Raw genomic sequence first — 18,480 nt, 5'->3', positions numbered from 1 at the left:
CTGCGTTCGATATTAATCAAGAACTTACAGACTGACAGACTCAAATATTAATATGTAAAGTACGTCTGAAGTTGCTATTTGTGCAATTTCAGCGAAAACATTATTTTCCTATAGCCTACCTTTCCCTTATCTCATTAACTACCTAACCACTCATTTTCCCATACGACATCACAGTGATGAACATTTCTTTGTCTAATACTCATATTTATAAAGTCTGTCTTTTGTGTTACGAGGTTAAAAAAAAATTCCTCCACTGATTTTTTTTTCAATGTCGCATGATTACAATATTTAGATTTTCATCAATTATGACTCCAAGATAATAGTATTCGTTTGTTGTTTGTTTGTTTGTTTGATTCTGATGATGCAATTTGGTCATAAAGGTATTTTACATTTTCATTCGTGTTTTTGTTTCCTTGTGCAGAGTAATGAAAACTAACATTAGTTTATGTTAGAATAAAAATGTTATTCCATTTGTGCTAGTGGCTTGCTTCCAAGTCTTTGTTGCGTGTTTCGACCATTAATTCAATATTCTTATGTGCAGTGCCATCGGCATACGAAGACACGTTACATTGATCAAGGCATTCCGCTAAATTGGTATGTATTCATAATGCTCTCCTGTGGAACGCCACACTCAATTACTCGCTTGGAGGATTGTGCCCCTTTTACTGAACGATTTCACAAAATGCTTAATAGGCGTTTTCACATCAGCCCGATAAAAATCCAAGCTCGAGATATTTTTTTACTTCCCAAGTCAGAAAATAGCGCGCTATTTCGAAACATCGGGCTGATGTGAAAACGCCTTACGCTACGCATCAGGACATTCCCATTGTCACGAGTGGAGTGACAGACGCTCTCCTCCACTGAGGTCAATTTGCATGGAATTTGTAAATAGGTACTTAAGCATGCAAATTGATGCAAACTTTTTAACATGTCAATGGAAGACATTCCAGACCGCTCTCGGTAGAGCCACGGTAGTGCTATGTGTGGCAAGGAGCGGCAGTATGACATCAGGCCTTGAAGGGGACATCACGCTGTGGTGCTGTCTCCGTGACACATGGTATGAGAATGGCCACTCGGTAACGGTGACAGGGGCCGCCACCCCAGTCAGTATAAACTAGAGATACCCACAGATAGTGGTAAGTGCATTAATTTTGAAATGTTTATGTATTCAATTGGCATAATTCGTTTGTGTAATGGATATCCGAATTGAGAGTGAATTGTGATAAATGTTCCAGTTAACATGTGATATAGAATATAGAATGGTTGTTATTTATGGTTGCATGAGCCGAGATACATTTGTATATTTATAATGAGGTAATTTGAACGTTGATTAGGATAATATGAATGTGCTCAAGTGCTCTGGCTGTAAGTGATCTGAATATTTTAATATTTGAAGGGTTTCCGGGTTTCCCGAAGGGTCAAGGGCCCACTGACACTGCAAGAGGCAGGTGCATAAGGGCGTAGACTGTCGACCAGCTCCGAGGCAGTAAGGGAGCATAGACTGTCGACCGGACTTCATTCCTGGATGCTGAGGAGACACCGCTACGACGTCCGTCGGGAGAGCGACCACGCGAACGGCAATCGCGAAGAGTTGCTACGACAGACCACGCGACAGTCCATCCCAGCACCAGCGTAACGGGGCCCCGTCGTCGACCGACATCGTCATCGACCTGCATTGTCATCGTCATAAGCCATCGTCACGCAACGTACACCCGTGACAGCCATTCGAGGTGAAATAAGTCCAATCTAAGTTAAACATAATAAAGTCCTAAGAGCCAGAAAGCCACTGAGCAGGAATAATTTATGTTCGTTTTTTCTCTTTTTATAATTTGCTGTAAAACGCAAGACTCACAGTTATAGACAATTAAAATATTTGAGTTAACTGAATGCACATTGTTTCCTCCGTTTCATCTTGTATGAGTTACAGCCTGCCAACAGTTCTCAGAGGTTATGAAAATTTCTTTGTTCCGTTTATTTCCATATATAAGGATGGAAATCGGGCAAATTCTGTGACAATTGGGGGCTTGTCCGGGAGAGAGAACTTGGCAAGGTTTATTCATACAAGAATTTGAGACGTGATTTGTGTAATTTCATGTTGTGTGTATAAGATATCACAATGGAATTAGAAAAGTACATACAGTTAGGTAAAGATTGTGGACTGCAAGGTGCAGAACTAGTGGAGTTTGCCCGCACTGAAAGAGACAAGTATCTCGAAGAAAAGAGACGAGATGAAAAGTTAGAAAGAGATGAAAGACAGGTACAAAGGGAAGAAATAACCAAGCAAAAGAGGATTGAGTTAGAAATAGCTCAATATAGGAGTGTCAATGTGAAGGGAACAAATAGTGTAAGGAATAGCTTACCAAGCTTGCCGGCGTTTCGCGCTGACTCTGACGATTTGGACGCTTATCTGTTGCGCTTTGAAAGATATGCAAAACAAAGTCAGTGGCCAGAAGAATGCTGGGCTCCTGCATTGGGGAACCTTTTGACCGGGCGCGCTTTGGAGGTTTATTCTCTCTTACCGGCAAATGAAGCTGATGACTATGAGAGTCTGAAAGATACACTCTTGCGGCAGTTTGCGCTAACCGAAGAAGGCTTTCGCAAACGTTTTCGAGAGGCGCGGCAGAAAATGGGCGAATCATTTGGGCAATTTGCAACGCGCATAACCGGATATGCTACTAGATGGGTAGAGATGTCGGGTACAAGTAAGTCCTATGAAGGGCTACTAGAGCTAACGGTGCGTGAACAGCTGCTCGAATGTTGTGATCGTGGATTATCTGTATTCATTCGTGAGAGAAACCCACGATCGGTGAAGGAGATGGCAGATATCGCAGATCGGTATCGGGACGCACACGGGCATGGCGGCTCCGGTAAACGCGCACGCGACGATAATAAGTCTCGTAACCAGGGCAACGAAGCAAGCCAAGCAAAGAAAGGGGGCGCTACGTCACGTGACAACCAGGGTTGCTTTGTTTGTGGTAAGCAAGGACATTTTGCTTCTAAGTGTCCAGACCGTAAAACTGACCAGTCGAAAATTACTAACAAGCAGTATGTGCCAAAGTCAAAACAGACGGGGGCAACATGTGTGGTAGGAGTATGCCCTACTCATGATGCTCACGAGAGAGGGAATGTTAGTGGCACACCTTCTGTCAAACTGATGTGTGGTCACGAGTTACCCCTTCTTAGTGGTGGGTGTAACGTAGGCACAGACATGCCGACATGTGAAGGTATGTTAAATGGTAAAAGAGTGAAGGTGCTGAGAGACACTGGTTGCAACACCGTAGTGGTGAAACGTCAACTGATAGAGGAATCACAGCTGACTGGTGAGATTCAAACTTGTGTGCTCATAGATGGTACTGTGAGAAAAGTGCCACTAGCAAAAGTTGAAATCGATTCACCATACTTTGTTGGAACAACACATGCTTTATGTATGACGAATGCTATCTACGATCTAATCATAGGTAATGTTAGTGGTGCTAGGCAGCCTGGTGACGAGGACATCGGATGGAGCGGAGAGGATGCTAGGGAGAAGCCGTCAGCTGAGGAGATGACGACCTCCGGTTCAGAGGCAGAGTCCGCGGAAGCAGGGTCTTCGAAAGGGACAACGCAGAACGGCATCACAACGACCTCCGACAGTCGTGATCGTCCCCACACTGACGAGAGTGTGAAGCAGACACCGACACCCCTACCTACAACCAACGAAAGTGCAGCAGTAGAGACAAGAGGCATGAGGAAATCGAAGGAACGGCCCTGGAAGAGACTAGGATCAGCAGACCAGCCGACGATCACTGCAACCAGGGAGGAGATGATCAGAGATCAGGCACGAGATGCTACGCTGGAGAAACTTCGAAAGTTCGCGGAGAAAGGTGAGGCTAAGGCTGTAGGGAAAGGAAGTGAGGTCAGATATTTTTGTCGTGACAATCTTCTCTTCCGTGAATACAGGTCTCCCTACGTCGAGAGAGGAAAGACATTCACGCAGCTAGTGGTGCCCCAGCCGTATCGCAGTGAAGTGCTCCGACTAGCTCACGACTCCCCTCTAGCAGGTCACCTACAGACGAAGAAGACGGCTGACCGGATTCTTGCCCACTTCTATTGGCCAGGGATTCAAGCCGATGTCAAGCGTTACTGTGCATCATGCGATTCATGTCAACGCACCACGTCAAAGGGTAAGATAGGGAAAGTACCGCTGACCATCCCCCCTTTGATTGATACATGTTTCCGTAGAGTGGCGGTCGATTTGATCGGACCACTGGAACCGATCACTGAGAGAGGGAATCTATATATCTTGACGATAATCGATCTTGCTACTAGATACCCAGAGGCGGTAGCATTACCACGAATCGAAGCAAAATGGGTAGCAGAGGCGTTAGTTGAAGTATTCTCGAGGTTAGGCATTCCTAATGAGATACTCTCTGATAACGGCACTCAATTCGTTTCAGGTGTGATGAAAGAAGCAGCTCAACTTCTGGGAGTGAAGCAATTTCACACCACACCATACCACCCGATGGCGAACGGCGCCTGCGAGAGATTCAACGGCACTCTGAAGCAGATGCTGAGGAGGATGTGCCAGGAACGACCTCGTGATTGGGACCGCTTCCTGCCAGCTCTTCTCTTCGCATATCGAGAGCTGCCTCACGAAAGCCTTGGCTTTTCTCCTTTCGAACTCATGTACGGCAGAGTGGTGAGAGGACCCATGACAGTACTGAAAGAGCTGTGGACTAAGGAGATCCCTGAGGAGGAAACGAAGACTACGTACCAGTACGTCATCGATCTCCAAAACCGACTCGAACAGACGTGTGAACTCGCCAAAGAGGAGCTGTCCAAAGCATCAAGGAAGTACAAGAAACACTTTGACGTGAAGACGAAGGAGAGACGCTTCGAGTGCGGCGACAAAGTGCTACTCCTGTTACCGACGACGAGGAATAAGCTGCAAATGCAATGGCGAGGTCCATTCGAAATCGTGCAGCGAATTGCCAGAGACGATTACCGATTGCTAGTGAACGGTAAGGAAAGGACCTACCACGCCAATCTCCTGAAACGGTACATTGGGAGAGAAGACGAGAAAGTCGACGACCTCGAGAACGAAAACCAGGGACAACTGGAGGCGAACTACGTCAGTGTCGTGGACGACCAGGTAGATGATGACGGATCGGTGCCCCTCTCATTTCCCTCCATCGAAGCGTCGGAAAGCGTGCATGACGTGAAGTGCAGTGACGAGCTAGACGAGGAGAAGATGAAGGAGGTAAAATCCCTCTTGCTGGAGTTCTCGGATGTCATGACCGATGTCCCAGGACGGACCGACATCATCGAGCACGCCATCGAACTGAAAACGAACGAGCCGATACGTTCTCGCCCATACCCAGTCCCCCGGTCACTGAAGGAGACCATCAGAGAGGAGGTCAACACCATGTTGAGGATGGGAGTGATCGAAAGGTCGACATCGCCATACGCATCCCCCGTGGTCCTTGTAAAGAAAAAGGACGGGAAGAATCGCTTCTGCGTCGACTATAGGAAGTTGAACGCCAAGACAGTTGTCGACAACGAACCAATCCCAAACATCGAAGAACTGATGGCAGAGATAGGAAATGCAAAGTTCTTCACCAAGATCGATTTGGCCAAAGGCTATTGGCAGATACCCGTGGTCGAAGAAGACCGGAAGAAGACCGCGTTTGTCACGCCAGACGGCCAGTACGAGTTCAAGGTACTACCATTCGGGCTAGTAAATGCCCCAGCAGTGTTCACTCGGATGATGAGAGCTCTGCTGGAAGGCCTGCCCCATGTCGTCCATTACATCGACGACATTCTGATCTACAGTTCCTCATGGGAGGAGCACCTGAACGACATCCGACAAGTCTGCCTCCGACTACGACAGGCTCACCTTACAGCGAGACCGACAAAGTGTCATGTCGCGTGTAAGTCCGTGGAGTTCTTAGGACACATCGTAGGACAAGGAAAGATGAAACCTACCCCAGAACAGATCCAGAAGGTGATGGCGACAACGCGACCGACAACCAAGAAGGAGGTGAGAGCATTCTTGGGGCTCGTGGGATATTATCGGAAGTTTATTCCAAACATGTCCACGATCGCTGCTCCCCTCACAGACGCGACGAAGAAGAATGAGCCTGACAAGATAAGATGGGACGAATCCCATGAGCAAGCATTTTGTACACTACGAGACAGACTAGTCGACTTCCCAATTCTAAGACTACCCGATGACGACAAGGAGTTCGTTCTACGGACCGATGCATCCGATGTGGGACTCGGCGCTGTGCTGATGCAGGAAAGCGAGGGGAAATACTTCCCCATCAGCTACGCTTCTCGAAAACTGCTGCAGCGCGAGCGCGTATACCCAATCGTAGAGCGCGAGTGTCTAGCTCTTGCGTGGGCGGTCAGAAAGTTTTCTTACTTTTTGTATGGCCGAGCATTCCAGCTGCAAACTGACCACTACCCGCTTGCTTATCTAACACACGCGCGAATGCAAAACCCAAGAGTCATGCGCTGGGCGCTTGCACTGCAGGCATATCAGTATCGTGTACAGGTAATCAAGGGCTCAGAGAATGTTGGGGCTGATTACCTCAGCAGATGCCCTACTGAGTAGAAATAGAGGTGTAAACAGCCCATGTTATCTCTATTATATGTGGGTTAATCAGAATGTAATTTTGCAATGAATTTATCGTTATATACATTGTATGCTAGGAGGTATATTGGAAAGCTACAGCATTACACAAATTATGTATGCTGAGTATGAGGTAAGATACGCAGTTGACTCATACATCTCTGAAATTATTTGACTGCCCTGAATCAGACACCCCAGTAAATACCGTGCATAAGAAGGTTTTGCACATTACATTTTATTTTGTAGCAACAGCTAATGCACATAATATGCGATTAGCACAGGTATCATAATATTCTCCAATGTTATACTGGCCAACAAGAAGAGTCTGTTGAAATTGTGCCGAAAATGTCAATTTTGTATTGTGCGGTGCAAAAAAGGTAATTTTATTATTGAACTGTGGCTGGTATAATAACGCAAAAGAGTGTTAAAAGAGATATGATGAAGTTTATATGTTATCTAATTGACTGAGTAAATCAGATTGTATAGTATACTGTGGAGTTTGTTGGTTCGATAGAATACTCATATAAACTGTCTCCATGGACAGCAGCCGATATTTGGAACAGTAGTCTGTAATGTATCACGACGAGTGAAGTTGTGAAGCAGTGAATTGTTATCAAGAATATAATGCTTTTGATTTAGAAGAGTAATGGTGAGAAAGTACTTACCTGCTACAGACATTTGATTTTTATTAGAGAAATGGCTATTGTTTCAGAGCGACTGTCATCTTAAATGGGGGGTTATTTGTCACGAGTGGAGTGACAGACGCTCTCCTCCACTGAGGTCAATTTGCATGGAATTTGTAAATAGGTACTTAAGCATGCAAATTGATGCAAACTTTTTAACATGTCAATGGAAGACATTCCAGACCGCTCTCGGTAGAGCCACGGTAGTGCTATGTGTGGCAAGGAGCGGCAGTATGACATCAGGCCTTGAAGGGGACATCACGCTGTGGTGCTGTCTCCGTGACACATGGTATGAGAATGGCCACTCGGTAACGGTGACAGGGGCCGCCACCCCAGTCAGTATAAACTAGAGATACCCACAGATAGTGGTAAGTGCATTAATTTTGAAATGTTTATGTATTCAATTGGCATAATTCGTTTGTGTAATGGATATCCGAATTGAGAGTGAATTGTGATAAATGTTCCAGTTAACATGTGATATAGAATATAGAATGGTTGTTATTTATGGTTGCATGAGCCGAGATACATTTGTATATTTATAATGAGGTAATTTGAACGTTGATTAGGATAATATGAATGTGCTCAAGTGCTCTGGCTGTAAGTGATCTGAATATTTTAATATTTGAAGGGTTTCCGGGTTTCCCGAAGGGTCAAGGGCCCACTGACACTGCAAGAGGCAGGTGCATAAGGGCGTAGACTGTCGACCAGCTCCGAGGCAGTAAGGGAGCATAGACTGTCGACCGGACTTCATTCCTGGATGCTGAGGAGACACCGCTACGACGTCCGTCGGGAGAGCGACCACGCGAACGGCAATCGCGAAGAGTTGCTACGACAGACCACGCGACAGTCCATCCCAGCACCAGCGTAACGGGGCCCCGTCGTCGACCGACATCGTCATCGACCTGCATTGTCATCGTCATAAGCCATCGTCACGCAACGTACACCCGTGACAGCCATTCGAGGTGAAATAAGTCCAATCTAAGTTAAACATAATAAAGTCCTAAGAGCCAGAAAGCCACTGAGCAGGAATAATTTATGTTCGTTTTTTTCTCTTTTTATAATTTGCTGTAAAACGCAAGACTCACAGTTATAGACAATTAAAATATTTGAGTTAACTGAATGCACATTGTTTCCTCCGTTTCATCTTGTATGAGTTACAGCCTGCCAACAGTTCTCAGAGGTTATGAAAATTTCTTTGTTCCGTTTATTTCCATATATAAGGATGGAAATCGGGCAAATTCTGTGACACCCATAAATCCACGGAGTTCCAGTCTTCACAATTGAGACGACAGTTGTACTCCGTGATCGACCATGTTGAAATCTTCTGTACATCCAATATTACTACCCAAACTAGATTATCCCGATCAAGTTTATGAAAACATCTATTTGTTATTTCTTTTTAACAAGGCAGCAGTAGTCAAACGGCTGAGTTTAAAACCTGATTGTTGGTAACAGAGAGCATAATTAATATTTTGCTAAATAGTTATATATCTGGTCGAATGTTACTGTATCTTTTCAAAGATGGTGTCGGTCTGTATCATAGGACGACAATGGTTTTACATTCAGTATTTAACCTCAGCTGCAATCATTTCTATAGCGATTCGTCACTTACATTGTAGGTCTGGTATAGCAGTAATTTGAACACATTTTGCAGGCAGTGTGTAATCTCTTCACTCTGTAAAAGTCGAGCGTTTCACCAGGGTGAACACATTGGGAATCATCAATTCAAAGTGTGAAACAGATCGTTACTATTTGAATGCCCTGCATGTGAAAAAACCACACCACAGTGTGAAATGATTTTCACACTGTTCAATTCGAGCGTTTCCACATAGTCGACTATGTGAACACAGTGTTAACACACTGTTGGACACTGCGTTCTTTCCACCAGGGAATTTAGTGACGTACGCATTTTATCAATATTTCTGGTCATCAGCAAGCAATTCAAATGAGAGAAATTCGGTCCTTTCTTCAGTTTGTATAGTTTGAAGTCGTGATTCAACGGCCTAATGTCTCGCCTTTTCTTTTAAGGTGTCAATATTATTTTCAATATCAAGTTCAATTTTAAACTTGATTCCATTTCGTCATGTTTTTGTAATTGATGGGCTTTATAATAGTGGCATTGCGTACAAATCCTATCGACATGTTCGTTTGCTTTTTTTTTGTTAATTGTCAGTGTTCATTCATTGTTATTATCTGTTATTTGCTCAGAAACATGGGCGCCATACAATCTTCTTTTCATATTATCATTATCATTATTATCATCATCATTGTTATTACTTTATAGTAGACATCTCTATAGTATACTTTCACCACAGTCCAATCAGTGTTCGCTGCATTTAACACAGAGAAGGCCTATTTCTCGAGTACTTTTAACCTCTTTTCTCACTGTTACGACCAAAATCACTCTGAGAATGATCGCACAAAAGAAACAATCAACTGATGTTCAGGCGGTTTATTAACAGTGATATTGTGGGTACAGACTCGTAATCGGTTTTCACATCAGTACAATAATGATCACTAGAAACAAATATAAGTCAGTAATGGAATCACTTACTCACTAAATCACGAAATCCCTACAGTTTCCTGGTAGTGTCCAAATACGATGCTTGATGCACAAATGAATGATCCGTGATGCACCGATGAATGATTCCTTCGACGTAAATCCAGAGACGCAGGTTGCGATTATCCTCGGTATTAATCCAGGTATATGTCCATGTGATAGATCCACAGTATAATGTTCCCAGCGAAATGTGCAGAATCCAGCGACCACGTCCAGTCGATGCGTTGAATGATGATTCACTTTATATTGTCCAGCTAGGAATCCAGCCCGTCACAGCTTTGCCGTAGCAATGTCCGTTGACATTAAAATATGGAGTCCAATGAAGGCACACTAATTCTCTGCAGGCAAAATGTCTCCCAGGCCAAGTATCTCCACAAACATAACAGGTCAGCAGGTAACACAGGACTGACTATAACAAGTCGCTTCAGAGCCAGAAGTGACGTAACTCTCAGAGCAGAGGTGTTGGGTACTCTGCCTACTGCAGAATTTCTCTAGCTTATAGGCCTATACTATCTACTCACCCCTTCTAGCACATTCTGTAACTCTCTCCAACCTGGGGCCACACATTCTAGCTAGTCCAAGTTCCAGGAATCCTGGATGATTCACTGCCTATCTATGTACAAAACATCATTGCCAAGAGTAACTTACCAATCACATTGGGCTACAGGGACAGTGCCTCACTCAGCCAAACATGTAAGCACTTCCCAGAACTTTCTGGAATGGGTGAAATCATTCTAGATTGAGTGAGCTATAATGTATTTCCTGTTACATGCATGTACTGTATAGCTACATTGTATACCACCTAGAAAATTCTCCACTTATCTGGTCAGCCTGTATGTACTATATCTATACCATATAGAATGTTCTCCATGAATCTGGTCAACCTGTGTACATACACATTAAAACAGCCATGCATACAGTACACCATACATATGTACATAACTACTAGTGTGTACATTTGTGACATCACAGAGTATGATAGGGACATCATATCATCATCTTCAAACTCACCCAACAAGTCATTCTGTGGTAGCCATCGCGCTGTCATGATGTTTGGCGGTAGCGGAAAAGGCAACTCAGAGGGCATCTGCCATAATACGCGCTGCGGCAATCGGCCGAACGCCTCGGCGAAGAACCGGGCTATCTCTGGCTTCTTCGTCGCCATGGTAGCGAATATGTGACCTAGAGTGAAGACAATCACGCCGTGTTCCCCTGACTGTTCAAGATAATCTGTATAATTCTGAGAATGACAAGAAACAAGGTGCCTCACGGAATGAAATATTACTGAATATATCAAAAAGATATTAATTCCTGTCATGGGTTACATTTTTTTTTTCGTAAGGAGTCACACAATGTCAAAAAGTATACTGGTTGGACCTAAAAATGCGGTTTCATTTTACCAGCAAAGTATTCGTAAATTATAATCATCTACAGATAGTTTTCCGATTCTTAAGCTAATCAACAGTTCATCGAAGAGCTCTAGCCTAATATTTTCTGCTTTAATATACATTGTATATAATTTCTCAGTTTATTTGATGGAAATGAAAAACGTAATTGAATTTTAGCTTGAACTTGAACTTGTCATTATTTCAATTGGACAATTTTCACTAAATGTAAGAATTAGTGTGGTAGATCAATCAGCCTCAAAATAAGTGAAAAAAGTTCTAATTATCATAGTCATCACGATAATCACATAAAGAATTACATGCACACTATTCCACTAGTACACTACTCTAAAATGTCAGCATACTTTCACATTAGTTTCTTAAAACGAAAGTGTTTCAAGTGTGGTCTTGAATTGCTTGCACAGCTCTAATAATATATTTGATATAATAGCTTCAATCGCATACTACATACAGTAGTCTGTATGAAATTATATATATTGAATACATTGCGCGTAAATCGGACCTTTCTAACGATTCAATCAATGTGCACAAATGAAATGGCGACATAAAATACCTTGTTGAGATTCTGTGCGGGACGAACAGTCAGTCCGCCAACATTCATCACGTTGGGCATTGTGGGATACGGGATTTCCGTTGTGAAATGCGAGTTGAAGAGATACAGATCGTACGTACCAGCCATGTGGCATCCTTTTCGAACGATGGGCGCCAGGCCCAGCTCGCTCGCTAGGTCGCAGTACGGAGCGAAAAAGAGCAACTCCATTGGTTTAGTAATAATGACTGAGAAGAAGAAATTGAGTAGCCTCTGGGAGAATGTCATAGGGTAGGCTAGACCAGTGAGACCATCTGGTCGATACGCCGGGTTATAAGGCGACCCAGCGTCTCGAAGCATGAAGGAGGGCGATGCATAGGGGATCAGAGCGACGAGGCGTACCTGTCGCTTCATCTTGCTTTCAATGTAGGACTTTATAAGGAGCCCACAAGGCAATGATGGGTCTAGTACAATCACCTCCACGCTCTCAAGTCGACGTAGTAAATCCTTGTCGGTCATGATGGCCCTGCATTCGTTGAAGAAATGTCCATTTATCATGTGAACCACTTCCAAGAAGCGTAGGCCGGAGAGTTCCAACATGGCGTCTACGGCCCTGTCTTCTAGTCCCTCCACCTCCTCGGGTGGTAGTGAGTGCGTGTAGACCTGGAAGGTCAAGTTGGCAAAGTGCGGATCACCCGCTCGATATCTGTATCCCAGTTCACCCACTAGTGCCGTTACATTATGCCCTCGATTGACCAGATTGTTACCCACGTAAGATGCCACCAGAAAGTGACTGTCCTTTCCTGAACCAAAGGACAGTAGTATATCCATTCCGTGACCCTCTTCGAGCATTAACACATGCATGAAAAGAACAACAAGTCTAACTTGTGATATCTTGCTCCACATGAGGGCCATCTTATTGGAACAAGTGCACGAACTTTGAAGCCGACCTACGAAGCTATAAATTGCTCATATTTGAATAGCTCTGCCGATGCGAAACAGGTTGGTGCTTACACAGAAGATAACATGCTGCAATATCATAACACACGAAGCACACAACGCGGGGTTTTATCGAACCTTGTTTGACCTTGTTTGAACTGCAGGCAGGTCGGTGTATACTGAATCTCACCGTGACTCCATTCAGTATAAAATCCCCTCCGCTTGCAGTAAGAACCTATTGTACGTACTTGAATATTAATAGTTTCCCGTATCTGCTGTGTTTGATACGTGATGTGTGTTGCTGAACCAGGGGTAGAATTGAAACTGATCACCGTTTTAGCAAATAAAGCCAGGTTGAAAAAAATGTTGTTTCGTCACTAACAGCTTGATAAGGAACACCCGTTCAAGAAGGAGGTACACGGTTCAACTACAAGAGTGCATATTGAAAAACATCGTCTCCACTTTTTATATTTGTGACCCGCTACAACAAAATGGTCCTATAGTCGGGCGCGGTCGATTATTTGAAAATTGCATGACACAATTCCCTAATCTTTCTGCTTTAAATTGATATATAACACATCTTATAAAAATAATCGGCTGCGGAGATATCGATGTTTAAAAGAGAGCATATCGAGACGTCTGGGAAATCACTGTTTCGAGAAAAGCGCCCTAAAAGTTCTCCTTGCGAAGCAATCACAATCAAGGGACACGCTAGTCAGTATTCACCTCCGGACAATAGAAGGTAAGCCCTAGCAATCCCCAAAATGCTCATTCAAACACAGCGTCGGCGGTCTCCTCACCGACCAATCAGTAACCAGGATGCATAGCGCACCCCGCTAGCACGCACCAGTCGACTGGACAGTGTGCGAGCTTCACGCTTCGGTTAGCGGCAAGCAGCGAACTGACCAATGAGATCACTCTGGTTGTTGTTAGGGGCGGAGCCTACGTGTGGCGCTCAATTCAAATGTTCGCACCCGTTTCTGCTTCGTTGAAACGGCAAAAAAAAAAAAAAAACATGGCCCAGAAAAACGCTATTTTTTGGTCTTTCCTTTAATAATTTTCCTTCAAAAATTCGACAGATGATAGAAGACATGTCAGACTCTAATAATATGTCAAATTCAGAAAATCTTAAGTTTTGACCAATTTTGATGCTCTGACTTCAAACTCGATTTTCACGGCTTCGACCATGCGCGACTTTAGGACCATTTTGTTGTAGCGGGTCACATTTGTTTGATAGATACTTTATTTTCTGCAAATCAATATACATTGTACATAAACTGAATAATCGTGAACATGGGAAATATACAAAGTATATTTGAAACAGAGTCGTTTGACTTGCATAAACAATGATATAAAAGGAAATTAATGATATTACAGTATGCATGTCTATGCAGCTGGGATTACAATAACAATATTATATTTAGGAAATGATAATGCAGAGGGCCGCCATTGTAAGCATTGCTTGAAAAGATGGCCGGCCCGAGGAAAAGGTAGGTAGGTAAATTGGTAAACAATACAAATTCTGCTTAATTCTGCAATATTAAAGGGTAACTCCATAACCTGTACAAATTGATAATGGTTTAAAGAGTAAAATGAGACAAGTTTATAGAGTGTAGTACGTCAGTGATTTTAAGCGGACCTGAAATAGAGTTCGAAAGATGAGTTGTTGTTTTTTTTCACAGTATAGTTTGATAATTGACATAACGTATGCAAATGAGCTGAGGTGGTCAGGTCATCATTTACTATTATATAGGTCCCACGTATTTCCCACAGGTATGTAAACTAAGAAATTTCTACATGAAATCAAGTTTTTGATTAATAACATGTAGTCGTTTCCTTTACAGGTCTTCATTCCTGGGTTATTGGCAATTGAAACACACAGCAACGACTGATGCGAGGGGTACAACATTTTCTTTTTTGATGCTATGTCAAAGAAAGAATTTCCATGAAGGTTTTTTGCTTAGATCAGCGGGGTACTTATATTATTACTCTATCTAATTTGTATATGCAAGGCTTACTATAATATACTGACGTAGAGCTTTCGATAAAACCTGTGAAACTATAAAATCATATGACTTGTTTTATTTGATTTATGAGAAACCTTATTTTCAGAGTTTAATTTCTACTGTATTCATTACCGCCAACATAAAAACTTTCTGGAAATACACTGGAGAATTAAAGGGGCATTCCAGACAATTTTCATAATTTTACATCATGTAGTACATAAATCGACAGCTCCATGTATATAGATTTATCGAATTTATTGTGGTTCTTGAGCAGAGAAACCAACAAACTGAAAATCTCAAACAAATTACACTGAACAGTGTTGATGACATCAGAACCTCACACATTTCAGAAATGTAGCAGTGTGATTCCACTACAATACCGCTTGCTCAACAAGTTCACCTGTGAAGAATCTATGCATGCCTTCTTCTTTTGTTCTGCTTCCTCGAGCCCCAACTCATGCATTCTTATGGTATGGCTGCCATGTCATTGTCCTTGTTCATTGCAATTTGTTATAAATTTTGAAAACATTCTCATTCCTCTTCCCAATCACTATGAATTCTGAAACTCTGTACTCATTTGAACTAATTTATAGTTGTTCAAATGTAAAGGTCTGAAAATCATCCGGAGGTCCCCTTTAATCTTAAAAATGCAAGGGAAGAAAGACTGCCATATTTTAGAATTGATTGTGTTTTCAAATTTGTATACCAAGACCCGTTTTCCAGGAACGAAATAATTTGCATTTCATTTGTTATAACAAAGGTTTCATTCAGTTGACAATGATTTTCAGTGGTGAAAATAAATCACCCCTATGGGAAAATTAACTACATCTGTCTCCTTTTTTAAAAATTCTCTGTAATGCTTGTCTCAAACTCGTAGATTTCTCCTCCTCTTTTGTTCCCCTTGCTTTCACCCATTCTTGTCTTATTTGTAAATCATATAACTTCCTTGAGATAATGAGTTAACAGTGCCCCTTTGAATCCTGATCGATCCATTGTCTGTTTTTTTTTTCACTTTTCAGGTTTATGCGGGTATACTCAGGACGCATTTTACAACATTACATTGTGACGAAAATACAACCCGTATACCAGTCTTGCGTGTGTTTCGGTAGCAGGAAAATGGCTAGATTTTAACTTTTTGCATAATACATGCATTATGGTTACAAGACGCTTTATCAGCTCGGGTAAAATGTGATTTTTTCTTTTGTGGTTTCCTTCCTCAGCCCACAATTTCCCCTTTGCCATCGAATGGAGACAAAACAGATATAAATAGAACTGCCTGATTTTTTTTTTTTACTGTTTCAACTAAAGCTTAACGTTGAATAGACATGTATTAACACTATTATGATAAAACAGAATTTCCCGAAATTTCATTATTCTTGATTATACTTTTGCATTTACCGACTCCACAAACATGTCCAGGGAAACTTCCCCTCTGACTAGCATTGAGACATGTTGATCCTAATAGAACAATACTAAATTTGCCCCCCCCCCCCTCAAAAAAAAACACACCTTACAGTCATCGTTGTTTGTATATGCCTGATTCTCTTTCATGTCTGCATCACCAATGCCTATATGCAATTAAAAAAAAAACAGTCACGTGACAATCTGCTGTACTTTGACGTACAAAGAACGCAATAGTCAAAAAAAAAAAATCGAAGACAGTGAATAGTACAACCTTCCTTTACATACTCATTGTGTCAAATACATGTTAACCTGCCCGAGTATACGCTCCGGTATTCTCACACCAACTCTTTCAACACTAATGGAATATTCCACAAACAAAAAAGAAGAAATTTGTTTTGCTAGTTTCAGTTTACGATGTTCTCGATCAGCATAAAGTAAAGCTAGATGTTACACAGACTTTTCATAATTTGTCGGTGATCATTAACATGATTTAAAACAGATCATCCTTTGCTCTTCACAAAAGTCCCCTTAAAGGCCCCCGTCACACTACAGCGAATGCCCAACGAATGCCAAGCGAAAGCCAAACGAATTCGAAAATGTGAAGACAGTTTGAATGTCTGACGTTCTTTGAATTCATTAGCTATTCATAGGGATTCGCAGAGATACGCTGGAGATTTTAGACATGTTTAGAAAATAAAATCGGCTCCAGCGTATCTCTGCGAATCCCGACGAATAGCTAATGAATACAAAGAACGCCAAGCATGTTACGAACTATTCTAGTATTACCAATGGATGTTAACATATCTTCAAATTTTCAAATTTATTGGACATACGTTGGGCATTCGTTGGGCATTCGCTGTAGTGTGACGGGGCCTTAAGCTAGGTGCAAACCATTGTGCGAGAGGAAAGCAGTGCAAGAGGAATGCCATTGTCAAAGGCCGATGTACAGGAAAAAATATCCCCAAATCGTGACTCCCCACTTCCAGTTTTGTTTAAAGTTATTGTTTTAACAGTTGAAACTGTAATTTGAGAGATGCCTCAGCCATATTTAGCAAAAGTAAGGGTTGCCGTTGCAAATCTTCGCCAAATTCACTTCATAACAATTTTATTAAAGTCAAATGTCTACCTCTGAAGGTTGAGTTGTGTAATGATATTAAACTAGCCGTGAGTAACTCTTGGCCATTCAATGTTATCCAGCAAAATCTATGGTGTCAATAGCATGATAGAATTAACATTTGTCATGTTTGTATTATCTGAAAGCACCTGAATGATATGGAATAATATTGAGATTATGGGAATTATTATCATGGTCATTTTTGCTGTTATTATCATTATCATTATCATTATCATTATTGTTATTACTATTGTAGTTATTATTATTATTATTATCTTATAATTGTCATTATTATTTTCATTATTATTATTATTTTATTATTGTTATCATTATTATCATTATTATTATTAGTAGTAGTATTAGTATTATTATTATATCAGTATCATTATCATTAAGATGCATTTATCTATATAATGAAAATAAATAGTGGTCGTTATTCCGTAGTTTCAATGGTATGAAAATGAAGAAGGTCCGTACTTCAGATTTTAATGCAAACCTTATTTCATTTTCGGTTCAACAAACTTTCGAAATAACGATTCTTCGAAATATCGATTCTTCGGAATAACTAAACATGCTAAATTGTAACGAGGAATCTTGGAATAACGAACTGAAACCGACGGTATCATACTTGTAAACTATTTCCGAACTACCCACTTCTGCCCTACCTGTGGGAGAGGCTTTCTTGCCCAGATTGGCCTCATCAGCCACCTCCGAACCCATCGAGCCAATTGATGTCATTGGTCATCCTCGAGAACGAGGGACGAACACACACTGCCTGTGGGATATTCATAGTAAATCGGATTATTCACCTATTTTTCTGTCTTGCCATTAAGTGATTACTGTCAACATTACTTTTTCAATAACTTTGGTTCGTACAGATGCTAGGTTGTGTGCAGTTCCAGGCAGCTCATTATTTTGTTTCCAGCATAATTCTTATTATGAATATATATATATATATACATCCACGAAACATGAGAAGTATTGAGATTTTTCTCAATACACTGTATTGCGCACAATTGATTAAAGCTCTGCAAGAGGAATCACAAAGGGAAAGGCGTTCAAAGATGATAAAACGGCATCAATAGTCTTATACTTTTAGAATCGACGTATAGTTTGTCACGCAGATCAAATTAAGCGAAAATGAAATATTTGGAGAAAGGATATTGCTTCTCGTTTTACACGATTGGAAGTTTTTTTCTGAAAGTAAATAGCAAGAGAGAGAGGAA

The 18,480-nt window shown here is 41.7% G+C and overlaps 2 protein-coding genes across 2 annotated transcripts; one reads left to right on the top strand and one right to left on the bottom strand.

Moving 5' to 3' along the window:
- The first annotated feature begins 2,116 nt into the window (after nucleotides 1–2,116).
- On the top strand, nucleotides 2,117–6,595 carry LOC139719963 (uncharacterized). The gene has a single exon (XM_071631342.1). The coding sequence runs from the start codon at nucleotides 2,117–2,119 to the stop codon at nucleotides 6,593–6,595; it is 4,479 nt and encodes a 1,492-aa protein (XP_071487443.1).
- A 3,101-nt stretch (nucleotides 6,596–9,696) lies between these two features.
- Nucleotides 9,697–17,974, bottom strand: LOC139719962 (UDP-glucuronosyltransferase 2B17-like). The gene is made up of 4 exons (XM_071631341.1): nucleotides 17,920–17,974; nucleotides 11,816–12,633; nucleotides 10,868–11,096; nucleotides 9,697–9,701 (listed from the first exon to the last, which is right to left on the bottom strand). The coding sequence occupies exons 1-4, from the start codon at nucleotides 17,972–17,974 to the stop codon at nucleotides 9,697–9,699; spliced, it is 1,107 nt and encodes a 368-aa protein (XP_071487442.1).
- Nucleotides 17,975–18,480: the final 506 nt, after the last annotated feature.

This window comes from Diadema antillarum, unplaced genomic scaffold (genome assembly GCF_040938485.1).
Source record: "Diadema antillarum isolate AM-2024a unplaced genomic scaffold, OU_Dant_1.0 scf00000117, whole genome shotgun sequence".
In the NCBI taxonomy this organism is placed as follows: Eukaryota; Metazoa; Echinodermata; class Echinoidea; order Diadematoida; family Diadematidae; genus Diadema; species Diadema antillarum.
This window is presented reverse-complemented; position numbering and strand designations above follow the sequence as displayed.

Excerpts from the sequence above, each read along its gene's own strand:
- LOC139719963 (XM_071631342.1), top strand. The coding sequence starts at position 2,117 with ATGGAATTAGAAAAGTACATACAGTTAGGTAAAGATTGTGGACTGCAA.
- LOC139719962 (XM_071631341.1), bottom strand. The coding sequence starts at position 17,974 with ATGGGTTCGGAGGTGGCTGATGAGGCCAATCTGGGCAAGAAAGCCTCT. Across the intron at positions 12,634-17,919 it reads CAAGAAAGCCTCTCCCACAG|AGGGTCACGGAATGGATATA; the intron begins GTAGGGCAGAAG and ends TAATGCTCGAAG. Across the intron at positions 11,097-11,815 it reads CCGCACAGAATCTCAACAAG|AATTATACAGATTATCTTGA; the intron begins GTATTTTATGTC and ends TGTCATTCTCAG.